Source organism: Copadichromis virginalis, linkage group LG16, assembly GCF_057382275.1.
Source record: "Copadichromis virginalis isolate Kocher_CV1m ecotype Utaka linkage group LG16, C_Virginalis_male_GT1.1, whole genome shotgun sequence".
Taxonomy (NCBI): domain Eukaryota; kingdom Metazoa; phylum Chordata; class Actinopteri; order Cichliformes; family Cichlidae; genus Copadichromis; species Copadichromis virginalis.
In genome coordinates, this window is record NC_140633.1 from 25,448,303 (window position 1) to 25,458,710 (window position 10,408).

Sequence of the window (10,408 nt, forward strand, 5' to 3'; positions counted from 1 at the left end):
AACAAGCAAAAGACTCCTGCTTCATTACTGGAAGGAGACACAGGAAAGTTGGTGTAAAAATCTTCTAAATCAAACATACAAGCAAACCCCTTGTGAACAAGGGGCAGTAGCTTGTCTGATATAATGAAGTTGTAAAAATGACTAGACCAGGAGAGGAAGAAATGTGATTATTTTTAAAGGTAAGGACTGCTCAGTGACATTTGATGAATTGGAAATGTAAAGCTTGTAATTTCCTCAATCATTTTAAATACTCGATCTGTACACAGTGTGTTGCTGAAGTTTCAGTATGTTTTCTCCACATTGGGAAACTTCCTGCAAAGGAAACTAAAGTACACTCAACAAAAATATAAACGCAACACCTTTGTTACTGCTCCCATTCCCCATGGGATGGACGTAGAGACCTAAAATTCATTCCAGATACACAATATAACTATCCCTCCCAAACAGTGGTCACAAATCAGTCCAAATGTGTGGTAGTGGGCACATCTGCTATATTGAGATAATCCCACCTCACAGGTGTGCCACATCAGGATGCTGATCTGACATCATGAGTAGTGCACAGGTGTACCTCAGACTGCCCACAACAAAAGGCCACCCTGGAATGTGCAGTTTTTTGCGCTATTGGGGGTCTGGGGACCCAGAACCGGTCAGTATCTGGTGTGACCACCATTTGCCTCATGCAGTGCAACACATCGTCGCATGGAGTCTATCAGATTGTCAATTGTGGCCTGTGGAATGTTGGTCCACTCCACTTCAATGGCTGTGCGAGGTTGTTGGATATTCGTGGGAACTGGTACACGCTGTCGTATACGCCGGTCAAGCACATCCCGAACATGCTCAATGGGTGACATGTCCGGTGAGTATGCTGGCCATGCAAGAACTGGGACATTCTCAGCTGCCATCTGCCCTGAACAATGTGAACCATGATTCATCCGTGAAGCGCACACCTCTCCAACGTGCCAGACGCCATCGAATGTGAGCATTTGCCCACACAAATCTGTTACGGCGACAAGCTGGAGTCAGGTCAAGACCCCGATGAGGACGACGGGCATGCAGTTGAGCGTCCCTGAGACGGTTTCTGACAGTTTTTGCAGAAATTGTTTGGTTGTGCAAACCAATTGTTCCAGCAGCTGTCTGGGTGGCTGGTCTCAGACGATCTTGGAGGTGAACCTGCTGGATGTGGAGGTCCTGGGCTGGTGTGGTTACACGAGGTCTGCGGTTGTGAGGCCGGTTGGATGTGCTGCCATATTCTCTGAAACGCCTGTGGAGACGGCTTATGGTTGAGAAATGAACATTCAATGCACGGGCGACAGATCTGGTTGACATTCCTGCTGTCAGCATGCCAGTTGCACGCTCCCTCATTGCTTGTGGCATCTGTGGCATTTTGCTGTGAGACAAAACTGCACATTCCAGGGTGGCCTTTTGTTGTGGGCAGTCTGAGGTACACCTGTGCACTACTCATGATGTCAGATCAGCATCCTGATGTGGCACACCTGTGAGGTGGGATGGATTATCTCAATATGGCAGATGTGCCCACTACCACACATTTGGACTGATTTGTGACCACTGTTTGGGAGGGATGGTTATATTGTGTATCTGGACTGAATTTTAGGTCTCTACGTCCATCCCATGGGGAATGGGAGCAGTAACAAAGGTGTTGCGTTTATATTTTTGTTGAGTGTATATTAACTTTCTGTTATTCAAAGGTTGAATAAAATATACTATGGGATTTAATGCAGGCTATGCTGGTTAGTTTGCATCTCTGTTGTTAATTTTACAGTAATGCATTATGTTGAACTGGTGTAGAGCAGCTGTAGTGTTCATGGTCAGTGTTAGGTCACATCAAGGGTACCAGACATCAAATTAAATTTAAGATGATGATGCTAATCAGATTCACTCACTGAATTCCACCTTGGCTTTATACTTTCAAGGAAATCAGCTAGACAGGTCATAGAGTAGAAGATAACTCATGTAACATCTGCCTATATGTGGGCAAGAGTAGATACAACATTTTAAATGTGTTTTTCTCTACTCTTGTACTAAATAACAGATGTTCATCAGAATTAGAATTCAGGTTGAACTAAAGTTCATCTGTGGTTTTCATCTGTCAGCTCAAAATCCAAATTCAACATAAAAGAAATTTAGGCCAGAGTTTCCAAAATAAAACCATCAGGCCAGTGGCAACTCTCTGCTACTGTCTTTTATATGGTGAAGATAAGTTCCTTCTTGAAGAGGAAATGTTTAGCACAAAACAAGACCCAAAGAGCACTTCTCTTATGTTCTGGCCATCACACTAAGCTAAACCTTCCTAATATTTATAAATACTGTATAGGTGATGCTGAAATCTAACAACAACCTCACTATTCCTTAAATAACTACAGTCATTAGACACTCATTTGATTTTGGCATAAACAACACAAAATCATTGATCCATCCTGCTTCGTATTAACGTTTATGGCTGCAGATGGTGATGCAATGGTATTTCTTAATATTGGGCCAAATGTGCATGGTTTTATAGGCTACGGGCTACCTGACCATTGATGATGACCCATGTCCATCCATTTGTGACCACAGTAGACCCATCTTCTGTTGCCTACTTTCAGCAGGGTAATGCAGTGTCAGAAAGCTCAAATAACCTCAAACTAGTCACTTGAACAAGACAATCAGTTCACTGCACTCAAATGACCTCCACAGTCACCACCTCTCAATCCAACAGAGAACCTTTAGGATGTGGCGAAATGGGAGATTTGCATCCTGGATGAGCAGCTGACAAATCTGCAACAACTGTGTGACACTATGATGTCAAAACTATGGAAGCCCATTTCCGCCACTAAAAAACAACAGAAAAAAAGTTTCCATCTTTCTTTCGTGAATGACATAATTTCCTTGTTACCCAGAAGCTGAAGCCCACAGCTACAAATGCTACAGCTAAGCTACCGGTATTACAGCCACTCATGAATGCACAAATTGCTGATTATTTTCAGCGTGGCTTCACGAATGATGAAATCCTTGTGGTATTAGCTGAATCACATGGCGTTACTATCAGCAAACGTACTCTCAAAAGCACCAATTTGTGATCTGGTTTTGAGTGTGCATTCCACGTAGATTACGGATTGGCAGAGCTAAATCGAAATTTCGAGTTACTTCTCTCAAAATTTCGAGTTAATAAATCAAAATTTCAAGTTAATAAGCCGAAATTTTAAAAAACGAAGTCAAATTTCGAGAAAGATAACTCATAATTTTACATGGCATATATATATATATATATATATATATATATATGCCATGTAAAATTAAGGCAGTTCTGAATGCAAAGTGGATTTCAAACCTGTACTAGTAAGATACATAAGAAAGGGATGAAAATAAAGATATTTTTTTGTTTATTGTATCCATGTAGCCCTACCATATTCTAGCTCCCTAAGTTATTATTAAGCTATTAAGCCTTTGACAGCTCATAGACTATAGCATTGAGACATGTTCTTTCACAATATAAAAGTAAATCACTCAGTACCAGTACCATACATTTTTTAGTTATTTGACACAAACTAAAAAACAGCTGCAACAGTAAGACAAACTTTCCAAAAGTCTCATGATTATCTGCAAACACAAAATAAACCTTGATTTCCTGTACCTCAGCCTGCAGTGAGTAACCTCTAAAGAGGCATGCATCATTGTGTCAGTCTGTTCCCAACTCATTATACATAACTTGAGATATGAGCCACTACCACTTCAAAGCTTCAGTGTGCCCACTTAAGTTTATCAGTAACCAGTCTGCATTACAGGCGTTTGCGTACTGACCTAAGACAGAGAAATTTGTTCCCCTAACAGAACAGAATGCCAAAAAAATGTATTTGGAGTTGATTAGTCGCCAAACATTAGACTGACTCGTGGTAATAAGTTTCAATAGATGACTGACCTAGCCTATTAAACACAGCGTCAAACAGAAGCTTTAATATTTTATGTACATTACTGCAACTTAATTTGTATGACCTCAAAGTGCATCTTAGTACTTAGATGAGATAAGAGGTGGTTTGTGACACACTCACATTTCTAGCTCACAACTAATGCCTGCTGCTGTCTCCAACGGGGTACGGAGTCAAGATTCAGTCTGGCATATCCAGGGCGTTGGCAGAATAGCTGTTAACAACCTCTGAAATAAAGGCTTTTATGAACAACCTGTCAGACTACCATACGGTGCGGATAGGACTGAACAGAACACTCTCATCTCTAATTGACAACAATCTAATAAAGATGTTTACAGTAGGGGAAACAGGAAGTCATCTAAAATGGAGTGTGGGTTAATAATTGCTGCCATGGCCATTAACGTTTGTAATATATTGTAAACCGCAATCTGTTGTCTTGTCTTGTCTTGTCTTGAGAGCTCAATCATGTTTTTCCTACACAGGGCTTCCATAAAAACTGATATCAGTAACATTTATGTAGCTACAAAGACTATGCCATACTTCCAAGGTTGAAAAATATTGTGCAGATATATGGATAACCTTCAATTTAGATAAAGGCAACAAGATAGATAGATAGATAGATAGATAGATAGATAGATAGATAGATAGATAGATAGATAGATAGATAGATAGATAGATAGATAGATAGATAGATAGATAGATAGATAGATAGATAGATAGATAGATAGATAGATAGATAGATAGATAGTCTCTTAAATGTAACACTGTAAGACTTCTCAATCACCACCATCTCTATATGATTAACCAAAATAAAATAACTTTTAAAACAATTCTCATAATTAGGACCACTTAAAGAAAAACAATAACAAAAACAAAAAAAAAACACTTTTTCTTCTTCTTCTTCTTTTTTTTTTTTTTTTTAGGAAATTTAGGATAAAAAGTTGCTGTGTTTACCACTCACCATTAGTTTTCCATCCTTGCCAGGTGGAGATTTCTCTGGAGAATATTTTGAAAAAATGAAACTTTTTAGAATGATTTAAAATACGGCTGTCAATCCGATTATGGTGTTTGACGCTTCTCCCGACGCAGACCTGGTCATTTCCACGATTCCGGTAGGAAAACCCTGAGAGAGAGAGAGAGAGAGAGAGAGAGAGAGAGAGAGAGAGAGAGCGAGACCGTGTCCGCCCCTCCGCGCAGGAGGGAGTACTGTAGTAAAGCGATTCCGGGGAGCTTCCATAATACCGAGTAAGGGCAGACCACCAGATATTATTATGGTGAAAATCACTGCGTGTAATTGTCCAGAATAAGATTCTGGAGTTCAGTCAGAAAGTAACAACTTAAGCCACAGTAATAGATCTGATTGTGTTCTACAACTCTCTTTGTGCCCAAGAGGCGTGATGTCATTGGTGGCAGGTTTGTTCTGTCCGAAATGCTGTAATCGCTGAAAAAACACACAAAAAAGCTGTTTTTATCGCTTCATGGTAGCACAGCAGGGGACTATATATGCACCATCGTCGTTTTCCTTGTAAGAATCTATTGTATAAAGTTGGGTGGATGAGTGAGTCAGGAGTTTTAAGAGTCAGTATGTCAGTCTGATACCCTCTGCTGGATACATATAGTGGTATAGTATGGGGTGTTTCTAATGGCTGAATTGTGGTTAAAACGTGGACCTACACAAAACAAAGGAGAAATAAATGTTTAAATACAAAAAATTGTTACTCGAAATTTGACACCTGCTTTTTTCATCAGACTTTCAACAATATTAAACTCGTTATTCCTGTTTAATCTTGGAAATAAGTAATTAAATAAATAAATAAATACGGGTACCAGTTATCGTTACTAGCACATTTTCCTTTACGTCTGATTCTGCTGTGGTAGCCTCAGTATCGTTTGGGGGAGGGGGGGGGGGGGGGGGTAGTTTAGCATATAAGAGAAATAAAGCGCCTGATCTCATATTTACAACCCACAACGTGAGACAAACACGTACTGTACAGTATATCTTTTTTTTTTCTCAACAACGGGAGCTTTAACAGAGCCTTTAATCCTTTAATAAATCCTTTAATTCGCAATTTCCTTGCATGCGTCCAAACATATTTCGGCACAAGTGTCAAAGTGCAAACTACTCCCCTAAGAACTGAGTTACCGTAGGTTTGGCTCAGTGACAAAATTAATATAACTGAATCCCCCCCTATTCTGCATCACTGCATTTACGCTTAATTTGCAGCGTATTCCAACGACCGACCCAGGGCGCTGTTGAGTTATTTTCGTTTTTGCTTTGAATCGAGTAACTGAAACAGAGGGGCGTTTTTACAAACTTCACCCACAAATATGTGAGAGTTAACATCTAAACAGACAGAAGCGAGAATGAGACGACTGACAACAACAGGTGTTCAAAAATGGCTCAGCAGGTATGTCTAAAATGATGCTTGCAGGATTTTAATAGCAGACTAAAGTCTTTCTTATTAACTGATTTTCTCTTCTTCTTCTTTTTCTTCATTTAAAAATTCATTTCAGTTAAACTCTGAAGAAGGGACCACATTAATTCCTCTACAAAAAGATGCCAGAAAGTCGCGAAGTTCAATGATATCTGCATCTTTTAATTTTATCAATTCTATTATAGGATCTGGAATAATAGGTAAATATTTAATTGGGTTGCCTTTAGCTTTTATCACACTAACTAAATTATATGCAAACAGTTACTTGGATGATAACCTTTGAAAGACTTCAAACTGTTATTTCTGTAAAAATATTGTTGAATAATCAGTTAGTTTTGCTCATTTCAGTGTAACAAGGAGAAGCTTTCATACTGTTCAAGCCCCACAGCTGTATCATATGACAAGCGCCTGTTGCCCTCTTTCATAAATTTAACTCTTTGTTATGCTTACCCCATTAAAATAAGTAATAAAAAGACTGAAATGTGTTTGTTAAGAACTAGTGCAGATGTTGTGCTGCTTCTGTACTCTGCAGTTTTTGCTTTCTGGAGATTGTAAATTTAAATTATACACATTATCAGCTGCAGCAGTACATTTTCCTATTTATTTATTTATTTATTTAACCAGGTTTACCATACGCATTGAACCAGGCAGGGCTTCCCTTTGGCCTTCTTCTTTTGATAGTTGTTGGATTCATCACAGGTAAGCCTACTAAAGATGTATTTTATTTTTTATCTTTATGGTGGAAAAACACACGAAACATGAGTCAAAACAAAAGCAACCAATACAAATAACATATTTTTTTACTTTGTCTTTCATGGAAGATTACTCAATCATTCTACTTATAAAAGGAGGAAACCTGTCAGGGACAAACAGTTATCAGTCACTTGTACACAGCACATTTGGTTTCCCTGGATTTGTAATTTTATCTGGACTGCAGTTTCTTTATCCTTTCATTGGTAAGTTCAGTATTAAATCAAGCCTTTTAGCATGTTCTGGCTAATGCTCTGAAAAGTATTTGTTTAGTGCAGTATTCCTGTTACTGTTCATCTATTGACTTTTGGTTAACAAAAATGAATTGCAATAATAAAATGAACTTTTCTCCTTCAGCGATGATCAGCTACAACATCACAATCGGTGACACACTGACCAAAGTCTTTCAAAGAATTCCTGGAGGTGTAGTGAAACGTGAAATCTCTGCCTATAAATAAGAAAACGTGCAATAAATAAACACTGACATTTATTGTATTCACATTTATTATGTTACAGTTGGCCCAGATCACATACTCGCGGAGCGTCACTTTGTGATCATATTATCAACTGTTGTTTTCACGTTCCCCCTCTCGCTTTATCGAAACATAGAGCGACTTGGGAAGGTAAGTCTGGTTTTTCTATAGCATCCAGCGCATTGTGGTGATGTTAAAGCAGCTTATAAAATATTCACATGTGTTACCAGGTGTCCTTCCTGTCAATGGTGCTGACAGTTATCATCCTCATCATTGTAATCATCAGAGCAGCTACCTTTGGACCCCAAATGTATGAATGAATACTCTAGTTTGCTAATCCACGTAGATTTTTGCTTTATTGCACTTGTGTGTGAAACATGGGGTTCTTTTTAAAATCACCTATTTATCAATTTTACAGACAAACTGATGTATGTTTGTGTTCTTTGATGACTGAATATATAAATGTACCCTCTAGCCTCCCCACAGATGATGCATGGGCATTTGCAAAGTGGAATGCGATTCAGGCAGTAGGTGTAATGTCTTTTGGTGAGTTTGTGTGCATTGAGCTTCTACTGATATTGTACATCTCTAGAACACTTTTAGTAGTACTGTATGTTACCACAAGACAAGAAAAGAAAATAGTACAATAAAAGCACAGCATGCACACCAGCCTTATGACATCAGGAATTTCATGAAAGAGTGTGTCATTTGCTTAACACCAACATGAGTTTGATTGGTGGTTGAGACTTTTTTCAGGAAGTGTTAGAGACCAAACAAGTTAAGGCTTATAGATAATGGACTAATTATGAAACCGGAAACATGATGGCTTATTGCTGACTATCTTCTTGCAACATTTTTTTTTCCTTTTGTAAAATTGTTGGTCATTAGACCATTACATTACATGGCAATAACACTAAGTGATCCTCATGTATGTCCATGTTTTCCTGATCAAAAGGGACCAAAATGTATTAACTAAGCCATTACTGCTTATTCATCAGTATCCAAGTGCTAAGGCTCAGAATTTCAAAATCCATCATAGCTCTGACCTGCAACCCAGCTTTACTGTAAGAAGATCAAGCCTATTATTTTGAGACACTCAGCCACAAAAGAAAAAAAAATGCTGTTACTGGAAAGCTGCATTCTTGTCAGCCTCTTTTGATGTTTTTTTTTTAATATGCTGGAAAGCTAGGACAAGTAAAAGTGTAACATAAATAATATGCTCAGTTTACCATTAATACCACATGTGTGAAACACCTCAAACTGTTCTTCAGCGTGGTTTTTTGTCAGCTGAACTTCAATATTCTGCTCTGTTTTTGTCCTTAGCCTTCATATGCCACCACAACAGCTTTCTTATCTATGGCTCACTGGAGCAGCCCACTCTTGCTAACTGGTCTCAAGTCACTCACATCTCCGTAGGCTCAGCACTAATAATCAGTGCTGGATTTGCCGTTGCTGGCTACACAACTTTCACTGGCTACACACAAGGTACCATGTAGTACATAATGTATAGCAGGTGTCTGTGCAATTTAAATGCCACAAAAACATGTTTAATTATATCAGAATTTATGCTTTTTAGGAGACATATTTGAGAACTACTGTAGAAATGATAACCTGGCAACATTTGGTCGCTTCTGTTTTGGCATCAGTATAATAACAACATTCCCACTGGAGTGCTTTGTGACACGAGAAGTAAGTAATACTATTTGACAGGCCAATCAGAAAAAAATAACTGTTAAATGATTACATATGTGGGGGAGTGATATTCTAACGGTTTTAGACTTTGCACTCAAATGCTCCAGCAAAACTTCTCAAATAAAAAGACTACAGCAACGTCTTTTAAATACTTCAGCAGCTTCCTGAGTGTAATTTTGTTTTAGTTTTTAAAAATCTTTTAACAGCTGTAGAAAATGCATATATATTTAAATATATTCATTTTCTCACAAATGTCTTTTTCAGGTAGTATCTAATGTCATTTGCAGCCGAGATCTTTCAAAAACTAAACATGCAGCCATAACCATGCTCATAGTTGCAGTCTGCACATCAGTATCTTTGGCCTATGACTGTCTAGGAGTTGTTTTGGAACTGAATGTAAGTCTGCACTGACATAAAATTATTTATTTAGGTATGCTAATTCATTCTTCTCTTTATCTTACTGATATTATCTTCTCCCATCCAGGGTGCTCTGAGTGCCACACCTCTGATCTTCATCATCCCATCTGCCTGTTTCCTTAAGCTTTCCTCTGGCCGCTGGTTCGATGGTGAAAACGTGATACCCGCGGTGTTAATAATAATCGGCTTGTTCATCATGATCACTGGTTTGATCATGACTGGCATCTACCCACAAGGCTGTTCACATGGAGTGGAGATGTTCTACTGTGCAGATGCCAATGCCTCTAGCACTGTACCACCTGTATGAAAATAATGTGTCAAATATTTAGATGGCTTAAAAAAACCCAACTTTTTTGTTTTCCTAATGTATACGGACACACTTTCCTCACTTCTGTTATATGTTTATTGGCTGCTAGGTTATTGGTGCTTTGCCTTATATTTCAGACTGTAGGGTGGAAGAGGAAGGGCCCTCCATTAACATGAATTTACATTTTAGTGAAAAATCAGGTTATATAGTTTTTTCAAACTTTTGTCATAAAAAGAAAAAAAAACTTTAAGGGAGAATTTTTAATGGTGGCCACAACCTAGGTGGCCGACTGTTGTTCTTGGGAATACTCATCATGGATGAGTGTGATATTAAGGTATTCAAATCCTTTTAGTTTTACTTTATTCTAATAAATAAATTATCATTATTATTGTGATTCTTTTAGACTACAGA

The 10,408-nt window shown here is 38.3% G+C and overlaps 1 protein-coding gene across 1 annotated transcript; it reads left to right on the forward strand.

The window, feature by feature from the left end:
- The first annotated feature begins 6,319 nt into the window (after nucleotides 1-6,319).
- Nucleotides 6,320-10,063, forward strand: slc38a11 (solute carrier family 38 member 11). Its single transcript, XM_085435170.1, has 12 exons — nucleotides 6,320-6,331; nucleotides 6,438-6,558; nucleotides 6,983-7,057; nucleotides 7,180-7,314; nucleotides 7,466-7,531; nucleotides 7,625-7,731; nucleotides 7,812-7,891; nucleotides 8,057-8,127; nucleotides 8,905-9,066; nucleotides 9,158-9,270; nucleotides 9,538-9,669; nucleotides 9,758-10,063. Exons 1-12 carry the CDS (start codon nucleotides 6,320-6,322, stop codon nucleotides 9,995-9,997), a joined length of 1,314 nt encoding a protein of 437 aa, XP_085291296.1. The 3' UTR covers nucleotides 9,998-10,063.
- Nucleotides 10,064-10,408: the final 345 nt, after the last annotated feature.

Excerpts from the sequence above, each read along its gene's own strand:
- slc38a11 (XM_085435170.1), top strand. Across the intron at positions 7,315-7,465 it reads GTTTCTTTATCCTTTCATTG|CGATGATCAGCTACAACATC; the intron begins GTAAGTTCAGTA and ends TTTCTCCTTCAG. Across the intron at positions 7,732-7,811 it reads ACATAGAGCGACTTGGGAAG|GTGTCCTTCCTGTCAATGGT; the intron begins GTAAGTCTGGTT and ends ATGTGTTACCAG.